General features: G+C 45.5%; 1 protein-coding gene across 1 annotated transcript in view; it reads right to left on the reverse strand.

Moving 5' to 3' along the window:
- Window positions 1-10367, reverse strand: part of GRIN3A (glutamate ionotropic receptor NMDA type subunit 3A) — a 111566-nt gene extending 101199 nt beyond the window's left edge. Inside the window, 3 exon segments of the mRNA XM_081844835.1 lie at window positions 7087-7503; window positions 7506-7646; window positions 7648-10367. Of these exon segments, the coding sequence (XP_081700961.1) occupies window positions 7087-7503; window positions 7506-7646; window positions 7648-7830 (741 nt within the window). The 5' untranslated portion in view covers window positions 7831-10367.
- Window positions 10368-22094: the final 11727 nt, after the last annotated feature.

The following is a 22094-nucleotide window of genomic DNA, read 5'->3' on the forward strand; positions in this document are numbered from 1 at the left end:
GGCTTTTTTTTCTATTCTAGCAGGTTTTTTAATTGAATTCTGATTTTGTAGCTTTTAGCTCATTTTCAGTCTTATTGTATTGGGTCCCTTGTACACTGCTCAGGGATGACTGTCGCTAAGCAGATTACAAAATGTTGAAATAAATAAATAAGTATATGGAGTGGGAGATTTCAGAAAAGAATTAGAAATGGAGGAGTATAATCTTCTTAACTGTTGCTAACTTCCCCAAGCATGGAGTTTTTATTTGAGATCATCACTCTAATCCTTTCTTGACCTCTGTCCTTAAATTATCATGATTATATTTAGCCAGTTTTTATCTACATCTATCTATCTATCTATCTATCTATCTATCTATCTATCTATCATCTATCTATCTATCTATCTATCTATCATCTATCATCTATCAACTATCATCTATCTATCATCTATCTATTTTATATCTTTATACATTCACACACCCAAAATAGCTTATAGGGGAATTTTTTCCTGGGCACTTTATCATATGTTTTGTTAACATTGAATTCCACCCTTTCTGATTTTTGTTAAATTAATTTCATACCTCAACAGCTTGCTAAATTCATCAATCAAACTCAAGACATTTCAAAAAAAAAAAATTCAGGATGTTTGACAAATAATGCATCATCAGCATAGAGATTAACTGCCTGTGGTAATGGCTCAATGGAGAGCACAAACAACCGAGGTGATGAGGGTCATCCTTGTTAAGCATCAACTTAAGTCACAGGTGACTAACCTTCAAATCTGCTGGATTCCAAACTCCTATCAGCTCCAGCCAACATGGCCAATAGTCAGAGATGATAGGATCTGCAGTCAAGCATCATGGGGGACCCCATTCCTAGGCTTATTCCCTGGCATGTATAATTGAAAAGCAGCTCAGATAGCACAGCTTGGAAATATATCCTTTTAACACTATCAAGCAGAGGTGGAGAACCTCAGGATTGTGGGCCAAATATGGCCCTCCAAGTCTCTCCATCTGGTCCTTGAAACTCTCCCCAGGCCATGCCCCTCAGTGTCAGGAACTGGCAGGATGAGGAAGAGTGGGGGGAGCCACCCACCCACAAGCCCCCCAGGGACAGCACAGAAGATGACTGATGGATCCTAGTAGTGGGACACTGAAGAGCAGTCAGCAGAAGGGACAAGCTGGGAGGTGCTAGAAACAGGAGGTGTGAGCAATTAAGAGGGGTCAGGAGGAGGGTCTTCCAGAACAGGGTGAGAGGCTGAGAGTCACAGTCTGAGTGCAGACTCAGATAGAGAGGAGTCAGAGAGTGGCCCCGCTACCCACCAACAGGACAGTCCCGGTCCTGCTGACTTGCCTCCCCCTCTGAGACCCTGATCAAGCAGAGTCCTGCACATTGCTGAGCAACAGGCCAGACAGGCCCAGAGAAGGAGCTCGGCACTAGATGCAACCTTTGTCTTCTTGGGAGGGATCCAAACAGAAAGACTAGAGGAAGAAGGGTGGAACTACAGTGGTACCTCTGGTTATGAACTTAATTCGTTCTGGAGGTCCGTTCTTAACCTGAAGCCATTCTTAACCTGAGGTGCCACTTTAGCTAACGGAGTCTCCCGCTGCTGCCATGCAGCCAGCACACGATTTCTGTTCTCATCCTGAGGTAAAGTTATTAACCCGAGGTGCTACTTCTGGATTAGCGGAGTCTGTAACCCGAAGTGTTTGTAACCTGAGGTGTTTGTAACCCGAGGTACCACTGTAGTGGCCAGTTTCAGCAACCTCTCAGCTAGAGTAAGGTGAACCATAGTGTTATTGTTTTCTGTTAATGAAGAGCTAATTGTGTCCTGTGCCTGCCATGTGTGTGCCTGCCCTGTGGTTGACCTTGACCCTCAGTGACCCTCAGTGACCCTCATGAGCACCCTGAGCGTAATGTGTCCTTGAACTCTGACCATGCCTTTTGCTTATCTAGATGGCTGGTGCAGATGGATGTTTGAGTAGGTGTAGAAACTACCCTACTTTGCCCCTCCCACTTTTGCCTCTCGCCTTGCCCACCATTGAAATGTGGTCCTCTAAAGGTTGCTCAGAAAGGAATGTGGTCCTGCAGCCAAAACATTGGGAAACCTGCTGTAGATAGCTGTAGCAAGTCAGGGTAGGCAGTGCTCAGTGAAACGTCTCATTAGCACAACTCTGTAAGGCAGTCCCTTATATTATGGTTCTGTTCTTGCTCCCCAGCCTAACTCAGCAGTGTGGCTTATGTCCTCAAATCACCCCATTTGCAGAGGAAGGTCGCAACTCTTTTTTCAGAGTCCACTTCTGTGTCCATTAACAAGCAACCTGACTGCTTGATTCAAGATAGGAAGGGCCAGAAAGCAGCTCAGTTCCTAAGTTCCTAATCATAGTTCCAGCTCCTTGATGCCTTGCTCTGAGTGGTACAGTGCAGAGCACATGTCAAGTGATGCTCTGCCCCTGGATGATATATGGACAGAAGGTAGCAAATAGAGGGATGACCTGGAAGACTCAAGAGGGAGCAAATTAAGCACTAGCCTTGTGAGAGAAGCAGTGTGGACAATTTCAATGCAAATTATGCTGTACTTTATGAATGTGAATGCATTTTTCTAGGTTATAAATGCACCATTAGGAGTAGAAATATCCTTACAGCACAATAACTTTTATTATTCAACAACTGCAGGCCTATTTTAATAGCTTTATAAGTTCATAGCAGTACCACTGACTCTTCTTCTGGGGTATTAAGTTGCTCTGTAGTCCTGGAGGACAAGAACTGCAAGGAGTCAGCTAAAGTGTGTTGACGATTCTGGAGAAAAGCAACCATGTTAGGACATCATCCTTTGGAGCTAAGAGGGTAATGGTGTGGTGTTTTTCTAATGGGCTACACAGGAGGAAAAGATGGCTTGGGTGGCAAGGGTGCAGTGAAAGAAGTTAAAATTGCATCTTAAACTATGTTAATGACCTGATGGCTGAAAAGCAGGAAGTAAATATACCAAATAAATAGACATTTTTCAGTGGTGCAGCTGCCAATGGGGAATCCAGATAATTGCTTGTATAAAGTAAGGATGGGAAATTCATGGCCCTCCAGATGTTGTTGGACTCCAACTCCCATTAGCCCCAGTCAGCAAGGCCAATTGCCAGGAATGATGGGAACTGTAGTCCAGAAACATCTGGTGAGTCAAAGGTCCCATGTTTTAGAACGCTGGCACAGTAGAAAGAGGATGAAATTTAGCACAGTCCATTCCCTCATATGCACGCAGGGAATGTTTTATGGGGAGGTGGCATAAAAAAAATTGATCACTTACAGCAGCTGTCTAAAGTGGCACAGTCTCATCATGTTATTTCTGACACATGGAAATATACAGAAAACAGCAGTGCTACAATTAAATGAATACAATATAAATTCATTTCTTTCAAAAAGACATGGGGGCAGTTTTTACCACATTAGCTGTGTCCAAGAATTGAAGCTCACTAACTTTGTCCATAATATCTCAGTGGACATAACTGAGAATTAAGCTTTCCCCAGTCTGTACAGTCCCATTCTGGGTTCCACTGAATAGCAATTGAGAAAGAGACAAAACCCAGGAACTGACTTCTACAGGTATAACTTCTAACAGGTGTTATGTTAAATACGGTCAATGGTATTACATGTTTGCGTTATTCTGGAGCTCATGTGGAACTCGAGACCAGAGCTGGCCCAAGGCCATCAGCTAATCATCACAAAATGGCAGACTTCTGACAAGTGGGAACTGCTTCCCCTCTGGGTCTATTTCAAAACAATTTGACATGAGATGGACCACAATGTGTCACAAGCAGAGAGCAGGAGCAAATAAGAAACACTGCATCAATTAAACGGCAGAGCCAAGGGTTCCAGGTAACTAATTCAGACTCTGCAGCAAGGGTGAGTGCACATCTGTCCAGGTAATGGACTCCAACTCTCATCAGCCTGAGCCAACATAGCCAGTGCTTATGGAGTATGAGGGCTGTAGTTCAGCCACATCTGGAGGGCCAGAGGTCTCTTCCCCACTCTGCAAGAAAAGCCCCTCCACACATCCTGGGTCAATACCCAACGTGACTTAGAGGGGAAATGCACCTAATCAGTCTTACTCAAAGAACACTTTCCATTTTACCTTCCACCTGCCAAGTGACATCCTATCTCTATCTGTACCTTAGTTCAGTTCCAAAACATTCATTTATCAGTAATGTATTGATGAGATGTTTATACAGGTAGCAGCAGGCTTTCACAACTTATAACCTATCAAGCTGAATGCAACCCATCTTGTAGAGACATTAAAGCCTAGAAGGTATAGCAACCTGGTAAAGATTATGATACCTCTACCTGGGACTGCAAATAGAAGGGGAGGAACTGCAAGCTACAATGCATGAGTACCAGTGGGCTCCATTCCATTTCCTGGAACTCAAGCTGTAGTCTCGTCAATAGTACAAATTCTGCTTCAGTGCACTGTCCCTCCTTTAAAATGCCTTTGTTGAGAACCACCCAGCAGCTGAATCTTGGGCTATAGCTTTGTCATGCTGAAGTCAAAGTTAAAACAATTGATGGCATTTCAAAAATGGTAAAGACGGCGAACATCACATGGGAAGAGAGCTTGCAGAGGTCTTACAATTGCAGAGAGTGGGCTACAGAGGTCTCACACTCCTAAACCATAGTGGAAACTCTCTCTCTCTCTCTCTCTCTCTCTCTCTCTCTCTCTCTCTCTCACACACACACACACACACACACACACACTGCCCCAGGCCATTTTAATTATCTGCATCCAAATTCTATACATGTTTACTTTGCAAGTATGTCTGACTGAGTTAAATGGGGCTCACTTCCCAAGTAAATAAGTATAGGATTGCTTTCTCAGGCTACAATACTATACACACTTGACTGGGAGTATGCCTGAGTAGATACATAGAGGGTTGTATTGGTATGGCAACATATCAGCGTCTTTTCACCAAAGCCAGAATAAATGTATTCCCATCAGAAGTGTTAAATGGCAGATGGAGAGGTATCCCTTATCAAAATATCTGTGCATGCTCTCAGGACGTCAACTGCATGAGGCATATTTTATTGCATAGTGGACAATATGATCAAGCTAGGGAACTATTGATTAAACCACTGTTGGCAAATTGGCCGGGTCAATCTGAAGCCTACTATATCAAATATCTTTTGGACGACAAGTCCAGTGATATCACAGTGGCCATGGCAAAGTTTCTTTCAGTAGTCATACAAATCAAAGATCAACATACCCATGACTAAACAAATAACGCTTCGGTCTCCCTTCCCTGGGGGGTCGTCTGTATGAATCTGTATTTTATTCTGAATCCATATTGTGTTGGACCACAATAAAGATTTATATTATATTATATTATATTATATTATATTATATTATATTATATTATATTATATTATATTATATTATATTATATCATATCATATCATATCATATCATATCATATTGGTATGGTGTCTGTATGCCCTGGTTCTCCATCTAGATAGAAGAAGAAAAACCCACAACAGCTTCATCACTCTCTGAATTGCCTTTTTAGATGCAAGACTATTACCTGCAGTGAGCTAAATGAAGAGGAAAATGTAAGTTGTCATAGAGTGAAAGAAGATGGTGCCAACATTCATCACCTTTCCATAGACTTAAGACAGATGAGTCATATCCCTGACCTCTGATCTTAAATAGGAAGCAAAGTAACATGGGAATTTCTCCAAAATCCATGATTGGGCAATGCCAGCCAAAATGCCAAAAAATCCAAAGGCCTGGCTTAGTGGCCTAGGACCTGGGAGACCAGTGATCAAATCCCCACTCAGCCATGAAGCTCATAGGTTAACCTTTGGTCAGTCAGTGCCTCTCAACCTAACCTACCTCATAGGGGTGTTGTGAGGATAAAATGAGGAGGTGGTTAAGTGTGTTTGCCACTGAGCTCCTCAGAGGAAAGGTGAGATATAAATGCAAGAACAGAATGTGGCAGAACTTTGAGTTTTCCAAAAAACTTCATCCATCATGATGTTACATAAATCAAGGGATGGGAGAAAGAGAGGGAGGCTGGCGGGGGGTGGGTGGGGTGGGATAAAAAGATGCCTTGAAGTTGCTTAGCTGAGTTAGACTTATGTAGTGCCTTGAATGTTGAAAAGTGTATATAAATAAACAAATAATAGTTTAGCATCTCAAATATGACTGTTCATCTCACCCACCTCTGGGTTTTTGTGTATGTGTGTGTGGGTGTTATTCAGGAATAAATGTGTGTATTTATCTGCAGCATGCATATGTTTGCAAGAATGAGAGAGAATAAGAATGAGACTGAAGAATGCATCTACTCAAGCATTAAATGATCTGAAAGAAGTGGAGTAGTCACCACTGAGAACGTCGAGTTGTTTAACAGCTTCATGAGCTTTAAAACCACACAAGTCTCTCTCTATAACGCACAGATGTTCAGGGTAAAGTTAAAACAAAACGGATCTCTCTCTGCGCCTGGGTGCTTAGATTTGGTGGGTATCCATCTGGATTCATCTCTGAGAACAAGCAAAGTCTCTAGGCAGAAGCTTATGAGTGAATTAAAAGTTCATTTAGCATGAATTACAAAAAGGTGGAACCAGGTGGGGAACATCTGCCGGCCTGATCCCAAGCGCCTTTGCCAAGTGGAGCTACTCTCTCAGTGGGAAGAAAACGGAGAAGGAAGACAAGAAACCCAGAATAGCAAACGCTCACGCGCAAGTGAGCGCTCTTTGATGAAAGACGGTTTTGTTGTAGTGTTGTTATTTTTTTGAACGCGGAAGTGTTGGGACCGTCTCTGCATAAAGCAGTACTGTACTGTAGTTACCAGGTGCGCTGTCCGTGGTGCTGAAATATCAAACCGTCTGTTGTGCTGAAATTCGCAAACTGAAGCAGAACTTGCCTAAACTCACATTCTCCATTGGAACCGCCCCCCTTCCCCTTCCCCTTTCGGAAGCTCTTAAATATGTATAGTGGCTCCGGGCCATTTCCCCTCCTCCCCTCCCCTTCATCACTTTCCCCGGTACGCTCACAGAGGCGAGACCCTAGGCATCCCTTTCTCTCTCCCCCCCCAACGCCCCCCCCCACAAACCCTCCACCCGCACCTACCAGGCTCTTTCTAGGGAACTCGTTGAGCACGATGCTGATTACAGGGATGTGCAGCGCGGTGGCGACGAAGTCCATCTCCAGCATCTCGCTTCTGCTCTGCGGGAAGGCGAGGATGGCCGAGACCCCTTGCACCACGACGGTGTGGCAGATGCTTTGCAGGAAGGAGACCGGGTCGTTGCTCCACGAGGCGCTGGGCGAGGAGAAGGGGAAGAGAGGTAGATCGCCCAGCCCCGCTTCGATGGCCATCACGACCTCCAGGGACAGGTTGTAAGGCAGAAGCCCCTTGACACGGTTGAGGGTCTCCACCGCCGACAGCAGCGCCTCCCGGGGCAGCAACGGAGGGAGACCCTCGTCGCCACTCCCGTTGCCCATGTGTGCCCTGCTCCTCAAGCCGGTTCCCGCTCGCCACCTCCCTGGAGACCCTCCGGGCCCCTTCCACTCGGCCGCCCTAGGCGCCTGCGGCTCGGCTTGGGGTCCGGCTGCCGCCTCTCGCCCTCCTTCTCTTCCGAGCGCAATGCCATGGTGCGGTCCTGGTCCCCAGGCGTCCGCGCCGGCGGGGGAAGTGGCAGCCCAGGGCTGCAGGTGCGCCGCGCCGATCCTCACCGTGTGCCCGATCCGCTTGAGGATTTGGCAGGGCTGCGGGTGGCAGGAGGAAACGGGCACCCTGGCCAGCACCAGGGCGCAGGGCGGCAGCAGCAAAAGGCACACCCTGCTCAGGAGCCACCACACGCTCAGTCTCCACATCACGGGAGAAGAGCCCGGTGCCCTGCGCGCAAGGAGAAGCCCCCTTCTCCCCCGCTGGCTTGGCACCTCAGCCGCCGCCTCCTCCTCCTCCTCCTCCTGCGACGCTAGGCGCTCCTCTCCCAGCCCCTTGCCTTCCGCCAGCCATACAACTCGGACGGCTCGCCAGTCGCTCCGGGCACCTTGCGGGCTCCTAAAGTCCACATCAGCCAGGGCGGGGAGAACACCGACGGGCAGCCGCCGCCTCCCGTCGGCGGAGGCTTCGGATCCCCGCCTCGAAAGGGAGACCTTCCGCTGGCCGCTCTCGTCGTCCTCCTCGCGCCTTCCACCCAACCCGACGACGCGCCCCAGGGCTTAGCAGGGGAGTCGCGAGAGCCACTCCATCCCGGGCGGATCGCCGCAGCCCTTCGGGGCGATCCCTTCTGGCTCCATGGCTTGCGTCTGCTAGGAGGGAACAAGCGGGGAAGCCAGATCTCCAGATCGCCACGGAGGGAAGCAGACTCGGAATCCCAGCCTCCAGATCTGCCTCATCTCCCTTCGGTCACTTTGCTTCTCCTTCTTTTCTCCCTTCCTTCCTTCCTTCCTTCCTTCCTTCCTTCCCTCCCTCCCTCCCTCCCTCCCTCCCTTGTTTCTTCTTCTTCTTCTTCTTCTTCTTCTTCTTCTTCTTCTTCTTCTTCTTCTTCTTCTTCTTCTTCTTCCCTCTCTTTCCCCCTCTCCAAGGCGCTTCCCCTTCCCGCTTTGGAGGCTCTTGCGAAGAGGAGACCAAAGTTGCCCGGCGCGGAGGCTGAAGCCAGAGGCAGCCGCTCTCACCGCTCTCCGCTTGTCCGAAGTGGCTCCAGTCGGTCGCTTGGCTGCGCTAAACTCCCACCGACTGGCTGCCTGGCTGCCGAAGACGGCTTTGGGGGAGGCGAGCAGGTAGCGCCCCGAGCGGGACAAGCTCCCCGCGAGGGATGTTGGGGGTTGTAGTCAACCCAGCCCGGGTGCTGGGAAGGGCCCACAGCTTCAGGGCTTGGAGGAAAAAACTCCTTGGCGTCATCGGAGCCATAGTTTAGAAGGCTGCTTCCCCCCTCCTCCTCTCCCCATCGTCACAGATTGTCTAATATTTGATGAGCTAGAAGAGAGCTGGAAATCACCAAGAAGGATGGGGCACACCCCTATTTCCCAAATAATTTCCTGGAACGTCTAACCCAGTGTTCCCTGCACTGGTTGGTAGTGGCTCTCCAGGATTTCACACAGAGCAATGAACCAGGGAATTGCATGGAAAGCAGATGCTTAGATAGATAGATGAAAGATAGATTTGTAGAGTTGGAAGAGACCACGAGGGTCATCTAGTTCCTTGCAATGCAGGAATGCAATGCAGGAATCTTTCTATTGAGATACAGCAATCATACCCTCCAGCTATGGGTTGCTCTCCCCACAGCTGCATGACAGGCACAACAGCTGCATGACAGGTAGAAAATCAACAGGTGCACTGTTCCCTCCATAAAAAGAAGGGATGGGAAAAATCCACTCATCAAATGAATATAAAAATAGACCTAACTGAAGATCAGACTGAAGACTTATCAAGTCTAGAATTCTGTTGTCACACTGATTGGCCAGCTGCCTGTGTGAAGCACATGGGATCATAAGAGTTGGAAGGGACCTAGTCCAAGACCCTACAATGCAGGAAATTGCAGCTGTCCCTTATGGACCAAACCTTATGACCTTAGTGTTATTAGCACCATGCTCTAACCAACTGAGCATGAGCACAAGAGCTTCCCAGTGAGAAGATCCAGTGAGAGCCCCTGTGGTGTAGTGGTTAGAGCAGAGGTTTTCAACCTTTTCAAGTCTATGGCTCACTTGGCCAGCTGCATTCTTTTCGTGGCACCCCTGTGGGGCTCAGAAGCTCAGTTATGTCACCCCTTGCCTGCAGAGCTGGCAGCCTCTCACCCTTTTTCAAACACCCTCCCTTGAGGAGGGTTCCCTCAGCCTCCTCTCGCCTCTCCTTGGGAGTCCTGTAGGCAGCTGCAGCTTCTTCCCCTGGTCTCAGAGCGCACCCCCCCCCCCCGCGTGCGCCACAAAGAGAGATGCCTCCTCACACTGCCCCTCAGAGAATGGAGAAGCAGCTTTGATCAGCCCCAGAGGCACCATTCACCTGCAGAACTTATAGCCAGGGTTGCTGCAACAAACAGCTGTGCAAGCCTTTGGGAGGCAGAGACACAAGAGGGCATCAGAAGAGGGAGGGAGGGAGGGAGGGAGGGAGGGAGGGAGGGAGGGAGGGAAGGAAGGAAGGAAGGAAGGAAGGAAGGAAGGAAGGAAGGAAGGAAGGAAAGAAAGAAAGAAAGAAAGAAAGAAAGAAAGAAAGAAAGAAAGAAAGAGGCCACTGGTTGAAATAGCAGTTCGAAAGCACGTCAAAGCGCGAGTAGATAAATAGGTACTGCTCTGGCGGGAAGGTAAACGGCATTTCCGTGCGCTGCTCTGGTTCGCCAGAAGTGGCTTAGTCATGCTGGCCACATGACCCAGAAGCTGTACACCTGCTCCCTTGGCCAATAAAGCGAGATGAGCGCCGCAACCCCAGAGTTGGTCATGACTGGACCTAATGGCCAGGGGTCCCTTTACCTTACTAGGTTAGAGTACCTGGGAAAGCAGAGGTCTGGTCCCCACTTGGCTGCAAAGCTCATTTGGTGACCTTAGGCAAATCACTCTCTCTTGGCCCAACCTACCTCACAGTGTTGTTGTGAGGATAAAATGGAGAAGAGAGAACCGCTTATGTCACATTGAGTGCCTTGGAGGAAAGGTGGAATATAAACTAAGTACAGTCATACCTCGGGTTAAAGTAGCTTCAGGTTGAGCGTTTTCAGGTTGTGCTCCACGGTAATGGGTTACTTCTGGGTTTCTTCACTCGCGCATGTGCAGATGCTCAAAATGATGTCATGCGCATGCACAGAAGCGGCGAATCGTGACCTGCGCATGCACAGACGCGGGTTGCGTTCTGCTCAGGATGCGAATGGGGCTCCGGAACAGATCCTGTTCTCATCCAGAGGTACCACTGTAAATAAGAGTGTAGTAGTATTTTTGGAAACAGGGGCAGACTTCGGTAATCTTTCGCAGTATGGTACCCTGTGTGGGGCTAAATTTTGGTGGCCCCAATTGGATCTTCTCAGTTAAGGATCTTCTCCTTGGCTCAGACCCTGTGTAATGGAACTGCCCATACCGCCTTAGATCCAGTACTGCTGAAAATGTGCCTCTGATACTGAAAATGATGCCGCGGAATCATGACAAGTGGCATTTTAGAGAAAAGGTGTTTAAGGCATGCTAAAAATTTCTGAAATTATGCAGGGTATGGAGAAAGAGGTTAGAGTTTAAGTGTCTCTCTCTCCATCTCCCTCCCTCTCTGTTGGGGACATCCAGTAAAGCTGAATGCTGGAAGGTTTAGGATGGATAAAATAAAATCTTTCTTGACACAGCACATAGTTAAACTATGCAACCCCCCCCCCCAAGATGTAGTGATGGCCACAATTTGGATGGTTTTAAAAGACATTTAGACAAGTTCTTGGGGCATAAGGCTACCAATGACTGCTAGCTCTGATTCCAGAGTCAAAGGATATCAGTTGCTGTTCAGGTTCTGCATGGAGGCTTAGCCACTGTGAGAAAAAGATGCTGGATTAGTGGTATTATTATTATTATTATTAGTAGTAGTAGTAGTAGTAGTAGTAGTAGCAGTAGTCTATATCGCCCTTCATCCAAAGTTCATCCAAAGTTCACAAAGCAGTTTACAATATAAAAACACAAAGATATACAATATACAATATAAAAACACAAAGATACACACCATACAGTGGTACCTTGGGTGAAGTACTTAATTCGTTCCAGAGGTCCGTTCTTAACCTGAAACTGTTCTTAACGTGAAGCACCACTTTAGCTAATGGGGCCTCCTGCTGCTGCTGTGCCACCGGAGCATGATTTCTGTTCTCATCCTGAAGCAAAGTTCTTAACCCGAGGTACTATTTCTGGGTTAGTGGAGTCTGTAACCTGAAGCGTCTGTGACCTGAAGCATATGTACCCTGAGGCAGTGGCGTAGCGTGGGGGGGGTACAGGGGGGGGCTGACCGCACCGGGCACAACATCTGGGGGGGCGCGCTCGCACTTGCAGCTCTCTGCCCCTACCTGGCTCACTCAGGGTTAGGGGGCGCAAATTACTTGCCTTGCCCCGGGTGCTGACAACCCATGCTACGCCACTGCCCTGAGGTACCACTGTAATCACAAACAAAAACACCAGCAACAGTTTAAAAGGCAATAGATTGCTTAATTAGCCAATATTTCTAGGTTATCTTTAAAATATGTCATATTAAGAGTTGTTTTAAAAGAAAAGTGTGAAATCATTTTTGTGTCATTTGCATGACCATCTCATTTTCGAGATATTAGTAAATGTGGATATGTGTGCAATGTTTGTTTCTTTGATTTTTCCAATGACATAATGTTGTGGGTGATCATTTAGCTAAGTATATATTTCTATGGAAATATATGTGTGTTATAAGGGTGTCAATATAGTGATTTTATTAGTCGATTTGAGGTTTGCGAAGGCGATTCTCGGAAAATAAAATATAGTATTTTCCTACACAGCTGCTGTTACTGTTTTCCTGATTGCTTTTGCAGCTGGCTTGATCTCACTTGTTATTTCAAATCTTGCTTCATATCTTACATCTTATAAACATTGGAACTGATCCCTGAGTACAGAGCAACCTCTCAACATATCATTCGTTCATAAATTTATTCATTCCAATGTATCAGCAGTCCTGCCATATGCTTAGAAACCTCCCAGGGCAGCCAAACCCCAATTAAAAAAACATAAAATTGAATCCATATAATATAAGAAAATCAATTTGGAACGTAAACACCATCAATAACAATTACAAATCCCCCCAAAACCAGCAGCAGGCTCCAATAAAAGACCTCACACCTGAAATAAAATGCACCTTTCTTGTAATGCTCACATCACAAGAACAATATGGATCTAGCTGAATTTTTAAAAATGACAAAACAAGCTGATGTGCTGAATCTCTCTTGGGAGGCATTTCCATAATCAAGACCACCAAAGTCTTTGTGGGCCAGCCTAAGATCTACCAGTGCTGAAACTTAGAGCAAGGCCCTGTATGATGACTTCCATACATTGGTTGTTTCAGACAGGAGAAGGCATTCCCTGCTGTATCCTGGGGTGAAGCTGATTAGGACTTCAAAGGCCAAAAACACCACTTTGAATTGTGCCTGGAAGCTCATTGGTGCTTTCATGCCCTCCCTCCTAAGTATTCAAAATATGACTTCACACCTGCAGTCTGAAGTGGTACAACCTCAGCCTACCACTTCATCTGCTATTTTGAGCAATTGCCACTGTAGTTCCATCAGACACAGTCCACAATGTTTAGCAGGTCACTTTCTGCTATCTGAAGAGATTTTATTGGGGTGGGGGGTAGAAGAGGAGGAAAGAGAAGGGAAATACCAGGTCCATGAGATTGGCTTCTGCTCATGCGACACAGAATATGATTCACATTGTTGATATATACATGGCGACATTTAATGTTATTGACATTGTTCCTTGCCTTTCTGCAATATACCATTTATTCATGCATTCGTTCCATTTATCAGCCAGCCAATAAGAATGATTCTTTGGGCAGCATACACAACAAAACAGATTACAAATCACATTTCCAATAAAGCATGACTCAATAAAGCAGCAAATAAAACAAATCTAACACCAGGACAATCATTTCAAATCAGAGATCTTGAGAGTCCAACATCAGACCAATGATCAGTCAAATACAGCAAACTAAAAGGATACATTCCAAAAAGTTAAAACAACCATGACAAAACCACAGTAAAACAAAGTTGTGGTTGTTGTTTTTATATTTTAAAAGCCCTGGGAAAATGAAAGAAAAATGATTTTCCTAGCACTCAAAATATATTTAGGTAGGCTCCAGGTGGGTTTCTCTGGAGTGGGCATTTTGCAATCTGGTTGGGTACAACTGAAAAGAACTTTTCAAGGTGGTCTACAATGATGAACCGACAAAGTGCAAATGAACAATCAAAATAATGATAAATGGATCTGAAACTAATGCAGCATGTAGTTAATTTATGAGCTTCATTGCCACATCATATGATGTTGGTCCAGCACACCCTTCTCATACTCTATGAGAATGGCTGGTTTGTGGTAGCTGAATTACACAGGGGAAGAGCTTCACACAAAGTGTACATCTATTTGAGTCAGGTCTGCCTGTGAGCAGAGAGGGAGACCTAGGGTCCTTTGCACCCTAGGCATGGAGCTGGATCAGCCCCAATGGCAAGCAAAAACCCACTTTAACACAATATGACTATCAGAAGTTACTAAATTTTATGTGATCCAAGTATTCAAAATGTCCAGACTGAGGGCGAGGTGAGAAGGAAGGGTGAAAAATAAATAAATAAAAACTCAAATGGCCTTTGCCATGGTGAGAGAAGGATGAAAAGCTTATTCCATGTTTGATCTCGCTGCTATAATAGTGGCACATTGCTACACAGATATACCATACATTGTACACTGCATAGTCTCATACCCTCCAACATTTCTCCAATGAAAATAGGGATGTTCTATTCTATTATTATTATTATTATTATTATTATTATTTCACTATTTGTACCCCACCCATCTGACTGGGTTGCTGTAGCCACTCTGGACGGTTTCCAACATATCTAAAAACATAATAAAACATTAAACATTAAAACATCCCTATACAGGGCTGTCTTCAGATGTCTTCTAAAGGTTGTATAGTTGCTTATCTCACATAACTCCATTCCCTTCCACATTTCTCTGATGAAAACAGAGATGTCCTAAGGAAAAGTGGGACATTCCAGGATCAAATCAGAAACCAGAATGGCTTCTGTAAATCTGGGTCTGCCCCCAGAAAATACGCTCACTTGGAGGGTCTGTAGGTGATTTTTGCACACCCATCCACCAGTTGTGCACCCCTGGCGGGGTCTGTTTTGCCAACTCCTAGGTATGCCTCTGCCTGAGAGTCCAAGAACAGTTCACTGCACAGCCAATGCGATCGTCTGAGGGCCAAGACATAGCAGCTTGGATTTGGATTTCTCATGAATCACCAGCCAGCCAAGCTGTGTATTCTGATTTGATCTGACTGAGAGCAATTTGGCCTGGCTTGTGACTGCCTACAAAGCGCCATCCTTTTCTATTGATGGCACACAATGTTCATTAGGACAAATGAAGCAGGGTAGTGGAGAGAAACCTGACGAAGGTAACCACAAAGGAACTTTAGCACTGCCAATAAAACGTGCAAGTCATTATATTCATCATCCCCAAATTGCCCACGTGGGCATTAGCTGGGTTACTTCGTGCAAGGAACATCATTGTTTCCACACCAATTAATTCATTTCAAAGGCGGAGGAAACAGGAACTATGTAATAAGGGAAGAGCAAAAGAGAAAATAAAACAAATAATTAGACCGAGCTCATGTGGCATGATCAAAATATACAATAGCATGGGGCCCTTTAAAGGTTTATTGCTATTTGTTTGGAAAGACATCCCACACAAATCCTTATAGCGCCTCACATATTAAGTCGTGTTCTTCTCCCCTTTGTATGTCAGAGGCTCAAATCCTGCATTTCTCCTCTGATTTTAGATGGGTTTCAGGTTCTTCCTTGGGACAATCTTAATGAATATCTCTGTAGTTTCTGGCCATATCCATATTATGGATTTAAACTGCATTAACATCCATTCTATCTCCCAAGGGAACCCTGGAAAAAGGTCATCTCATCCCTTTTTAAACCAATCGATCATTGCACTCTGCAAGAGAGGTCTTCCATCAGGAGGTCTGTTCCATATGAAGTAGGAATTGGGACTTTTGTGTGGTGATACCTACCTTTTGGAACTCCCTCCCATTACACACCAGACAGGCACCATCGCTATTATATTTTCAGTTCCTACTGATGACTTACCCAACCTGCCTTTTAAGAAGAGATAATAGAATCAGATAATTGTATAGTTGGAAGGTACTCCAAGGGCCATCTAGTCTAACCTCCTGCAATGCAGGGATCTCAGCTAACGGAGCCATGACAGAAAGCCATCCAACCTCTGCTTAAAAACCTCCAAGGAAGGAGAGTCCACAACCTCCAGAGGGAGACCATTCCACTGTCAAACAGCTCTTACTGTCAGAAAGATTGTCCTGATGTTGAGACAAAATCTCCTTTGTTGTAACTTGAAGCCATTGGTTCAAGTCCTACCCTCCAGAGCAGCAGAAAACAAGCTTGTGCCCTCTTCCATATGACAGCCCTTGAGATATCTGAAGACAGCTATCATATCTCCTCTCAGTCTCCTTTTCTCTAGGCTAAACATACCCAGCTCCTTCAATTGTTCCTCATAAGGCTTGGTTTCCAGACCCTTGGTAACCTTGGTTGCCCTCCTCTGCACATGTTCCAGCTTCTCAATATCCTTCTTAAATAGTGGTGCCCAGAATAGTCTACCACTGAGCTAAGGCCCTTTGCTGTCCATCTGCTGTTGCATAGTTGTGCTCCCACACCAGGGACACTTCTCTCTACCATTGGAGGCCAGCTGAGGGAGGCGACATTGAAGGTGTAGGACTGCAGCTTTAAAATAAAAATATCTTAAACAGATAGATTTTATCTGCTTCAGGTGCTCTCAGAATTAAGCATTTTCCTATCATAGAATCATAGAGTTGGAAGAGACCACAAGGGCCATCAAGTCCAACTTCCTGCCAAGCGGGAAACACCATTAGAGCACTCCTGACATATGGTTGTCAAGCCTCTGCTTAAAGACCAAAGAAGGAGACTCCACCACACTCCTTGGCAGCAAATTCCACTGTCAAACAGCTCTTACTGTCAGGAAGTTCTTCCTAATGTTTAGGTGGAATCAGTATAGTCTTGTTTCATTTGTCTCATTCAATCAAAAATATTCTGGTTAGGGTTAGGATGACAGAATATTGGGAAGCCGCAGATACAGGCAAGTGATGTTCCGAGGCACCAGATGAGTCAGTGAAATTGTGTATATTTGAAACACAATTGGAAAAGCCTGCAACCCTCTAAATCTCTGGATACCCTTGGAAAATGCTTTTAAAAACCTAGCAGTCCTACCAGAGGGGCAAGAATGGTGTCAGTCTTCTTCATTGATGGACAATATGTGTTAGGGACTGGCTGGATGAGGAGGAGTGCTGGAAGCCACCTTACCAAGAGGGAGAGTATTTGGATCTGGGCTCCTGGTGGTGGGAAGCTGGCCACACACAAGAGAAGGGGGTGATCTGGGAAATACTGGAGGCAGGAAGCTTAATAGATAGTGAAGAAGAGGAAACAGTCAGGTGCCCCAGTACAGAGCAGAGGCAGGAATCAGATCTGGTAACTCTACCACAGAGCCACCCTGACAGCTTCTTTGTGGCAGCCTGCAAGCCCTCTCCCTCCCAAAACTTGGCATCTGTTGCATATTGCCAAGCAGAGAGCCAGGCAGACACACAGAAGGTCCCTTGGAGCTCACCGTAGACAGGAGGAGACTGAGACAGAGGGCTAGGGAGTGAAGGGGGAGTTACAAATCAGTCTGGACAACTGCTTTATCTGGACAGAAGCAACTCTTAGGGCTGGTGAAACAAAGGTTGTGTACAGACCACACCAGGGGCCAGCAAACTTTTTCAGCAGGGAGCTGGTCCACTGTCCTTCAGACCTTGTGGGGGGCCAGACTGTTTTTTTTTTGGGGGGGGGGATGAACAAATTCCTATGCCCCACAAATAACCCAGAGATTCATTTTAAATAAAAGTACACATTCTACTCATGTAAAAACACCAGGCAGGCCCCACAAATAACCCAGAGATGCATTTTAAATAAAAGGACACATTCTACTCATGTAAAAACATGCTGATTCCTGGACTGTCCATGGGCTGGATTTAGAAGGCGATTGGGCCAGATCCGGTGCCCAGGCCTTGGTTTGCCTACTCATGGTCCACACTATACCTTTAAAGCACTTTTGAAGCACATTCTTAGTTCAAAAAAATTCTGGGTGCTGTAGTTTATCCCTCACAGAGTTACAACTCCCAGCAACCCTTAACAAATTACAGCAACCAGAGGTCTTTGATGTAAAGAATGTGCTATGAATGTGCCTGTAGCTTAAAGAAGCTATTTTTGTACGGATAACTTGAAAGCAAATAAGCCTTCAAACTTTAATCATTTTAAGAGGTAGATTAGTCAGATAAAACTCTGATTCATTGTCGAGGGGGTCAGTTTTGATGAGCAGGGGCTCATTTTAATTGGTGCAGCTGAGACCATTGTTTATATTTTGAAGTTACTTTATTTTTGATGTTCTCCTGTAATAGGGAATGCAAAAAGATGATATAAATGGTGACTTTCCTTCAAAGGACAAGCAACAGGTTTTGTTCATCCTATTCCTTGTTACCTTTCTGTACTTCAAAAAGGTACCTATTATATATTGAGGTTTGGTGATATGCAAATTTATTTAGCTTTAATCCTTTGGTCTGCACTGTTGGACACAGAGGGTGTTACTTGAGAGTAAACTTTATTTATATGGCATTGATTCTATCATACGTTGCTGAGGTATAAAATTCAAGTTGCTTTGCAAATAAAGCAAACTAACAATAAACCACACAAAATTTAAAAGCAGCCTAACAATATAGCCAATGAACCAACCAGCCAACCAAAGGGGTACTGAACAAAGTTATAATCAGAGTAGACACACTGGCTGGTATTCAGCTAAGTTTTACTCAGAGTAGATCCGATGAAATTAATGGACATAACTTAGTCATTTCCATTAATTTCAGTGGGTCTATTCTGACCCATTGAATATCACCCACTGAAGTCAATGAACTGAAGCTGGTCATGATCTCCACTGACTAAAAATCTAAGCTAAACTGTCAGCTCAGAACAGCACCACTGCAATAGCTTAGCTCTTTAGCAAGTTAATTAAAAAATGAATATCCTGGCTTTGTAAGAGATCAGCAGCGTATTAGGACTATGATTTACAAACCATGAAATAGGTGGTAATGTGGGAAGCAATCCACCCTCAACCTCTAGCAACAGTTCAGTGCAGATGGCTATTCATGGACATAGCAATGCATGGAATGGAAGAATTTGAACTTGTTCTCTGGCTTCACCCTCCATGTATTAATGAGCTCTTCTACACTGTATGCAAGCCATGCACTTCCTTTCTGCACTGTTGTGTACAATGTCTCTGCATAATCTGTACCCCACATTCAGTGCCAGATTTAGAGCAGTGCTGGTATTTCCACCACGCAGGACACCAAGCTGAGGGGCTGCAACATTGAGAGGATCCATAATCGAGAAGATCTGTTTTGGAGCACCAAATTTTGCCCCTCATGCAGATGAAGGATTTCTAAAGTTTGTCCCTGCTTCGTTGTTTTCGGGGTGCAGAATGTGCATGCAGAAACTGAATGTGCACATGCAGTTTTTACACAGGTAGACTCTGTGCAGAAGAGTCCATCAACGTGTGGACATCAAGGGACACAAACCTGCTTGCTTGCTCCTTAGGTATCTACAAGCACCCCACTGCTTGTCCCAAAAGTAGTTGGGCCTTCACGAGCATTTCCACTGAATACTCAAATTTGTGTGTGTGCTAAATGTGAATTCTTGCCTCCCACCCCACAAAAACAGAGAAGGTTTTCACAGAGTAGCCTCCTCTGCCAAGGCTTCCTGACATAGGAAAGCTCCCTGCCCCAGAGCCCTTTGCTTGGGACTCACCGAAACTTGGAGCCAGCCCTGGACAGAATGCTTTCCTCTTCTCTTCATATGAGAGTATTTTCAGGCAGTATTCAGTTGCATACTGACAAATTAAGGTAGTACAATTATAGTTGATTGGGAGATTTTCTTCAACAAACCCACTTCCCCCAAAAGGCTTGTTGTTTAGTCATTTAGTTGTGTCCGACTCTTTGTGAGCCTACGCCAGGGACTCCTGTCTTCCACTGCCTCCCGCAGTTTGGTCAAACTCATGTTGGTAGCTTTGAGAACACAGTCCAACCATCTCGTCCTCTGTCGTCCCCTTCTCCTTGTGCCCTCAATCTTTCCCAGCATCAGGGTCTAAGTGATGGGATATTGCACTGGGAAGTTTGGGATAACACTTGCTTTGATGCAACAGTAATTGAACCTCCCCACAAAAAAGCATAATGGATGCTTTTAAAATGGCCAGCACCATCTAATCTCTCTGAAAACAAATAAGGATAAAACCCAATAAACAGGCAATCTGGAAACACCCTTAGATTCTCTCTCTCCCCCTGTGTGCTATTTCTCTTGAACACATGAATTAAAGCTAAAGTTTTTCTTATAACAATGGCATTATTGAAAGTGCAGATATGGGGCTGTGCCGGCAACAGAGCTGCTGTTGTGTGGGAGGATAAAGCAAACACTTTTGTAACATGTCATGGGGAAAATTGAATGTAATAACAGGCCCACGGTGAGCAATAAAATAAACAACACAAAAGGGTGCAATGAAGTGAGCCAAGCGACTGAAACAAAATAGTAATAAGCTGTTTGGGTTTTCTTTTTTGAGGGGGGTGGAGGCATAAAGAAATAGAATTAATTATTATTTTCATCTGAAGTGGAGAATCGCAATACATATGATTGACAGCATGGTCTTCTGTCTTTATTCATAGGGTTCTATTCAATGAAACCCTACTTTAAGTAGACCCACTGAAATGAATGGACCTTAGTTAGTCATGCCTATGAACTAGGAGCAGCATGCCTATGAACTAGGATGCCACCCTTACCATTTGATGGAGAACTGTAGTTCTGCTTCAGGATATCATCAGTCACCTTATTTAAACATATTCAGGGGTAAAATTCTAAAAAAAGGGACGTGCCAGAGCTAACGCTTGTCCAGATGCTCCACCTCTAATGATCCCATTTGTGATAGGACAGATAAATCGGTAGCTTTGGTTCTCACAATATCTCACTTTTCCGCTGTCAGAGCTGGGAGGTTGCCACTGCTGCTCTGCTCCTCATGTCTCGCTGCAGAGGTGGGTTTAGGGGATCGCAACCGGTTCGGTCATACAGGGTGCACAGCCTCGGGGGCACTACAACTATGATGTAGAATGGAAAGCAAGACTTGGGGAGGGGGCACCAAATTTTGGCATTGCACAATTATGTTTCTGAGCACAATTCAAAGTGTTGATGCTGACCTTTAAAGCCCTTTAACGGCCTCGGCCCAGTATACCTGAAGGAGCATCTCCACCCCCATCATTCAGCCCGGACACTGAGGTCCAGAGCTGAGGGCCTTCTGGCTGTTCCCTCACTGCGAGAAGTGAAGTTACAGGGAACCAAGCAGAGGGCCTTCTTGTTAGTGGCACCCGCCCTGTGGAACACCCTCCCACCAGATGGCAAAGGGAAAAAACAACTACCAGACTTTTAGAAGACATCTGAAGGCAGCCCTGTTTAGGGAAGGTTTTAATATCTGAAGGACTATTGTATTTTAATCTTTTGTTGGACACTGCCCAGAGTGGCTGGGGAAACCCAGCCAGATGGGCGGGTTATAAATAATAATAATATATGATGATGATGATGAAATTTGAGACTCCAAGATCTGCCACTGCTGGCTGCTAGGTAAAAGTAGTAGCAACAATCTGGGTTCCAATGACTTGGGGTCAGAGATGCCGACTTGTGCCCAAGATTGAAGGCCCCCCGATGTGCATCATGTATGACTTCATGCACCCATTGTGCATTGCACATGTGTGACATGATGCACACAGTGTGAAATATGGACACGACATTGCATCGTCATTTGGAGGATGAACACATTGCACAATGTGGCACAGCTTCAATGGCCGGTGGATTCTCCTCCCTCGTGCTCAGAAGGAGCCAGTCAATGAAGCTGTGCCACACTTGGCTCCATGCTCAGACTCCTTGGTCACCTCAACATTGAGGGGCCCTGGCCCCCTTCCAACAGATATTGGGGTGGGGGGCAAAGACACCTCGGCCTAATAGCTTTGGTACTCTTGCTTGGGATTACTTATGAAAAAGGGCTGGAGTTACGCATAAAGAAAGGAAAAATGGGGATGGCAGGGTTCATTCTGGAAGAAGACAGATGAGGCAACAGACTGAAGCAAGGGGAACCAGCAAAGAGGAGATGGGGGATGTAGGAAGCATAAGGCAGCTGAAGTGGTGCCCTCCAGCTGTTGATGAAAAGTTGGTGGGCTTTTTTTTTTTTTTTTTTGCAAAATCGTAAATAAATTGGATGCTTTTGAGCCAGACTATCCTCCACCAGGGCCAGGGCTTTTTCAG

This window comes from Podarcis erhardii, assembly GCF_964252035.2.
Source record: "Podarcis erhardii genome assembly, chromosome: 17".
Lineage (NCBI taxonomy): Eukaryota > Metazoa > Chordata > Lepidosauria > Squamata > Lacertidae > Podarcis > Podarcis erhardii.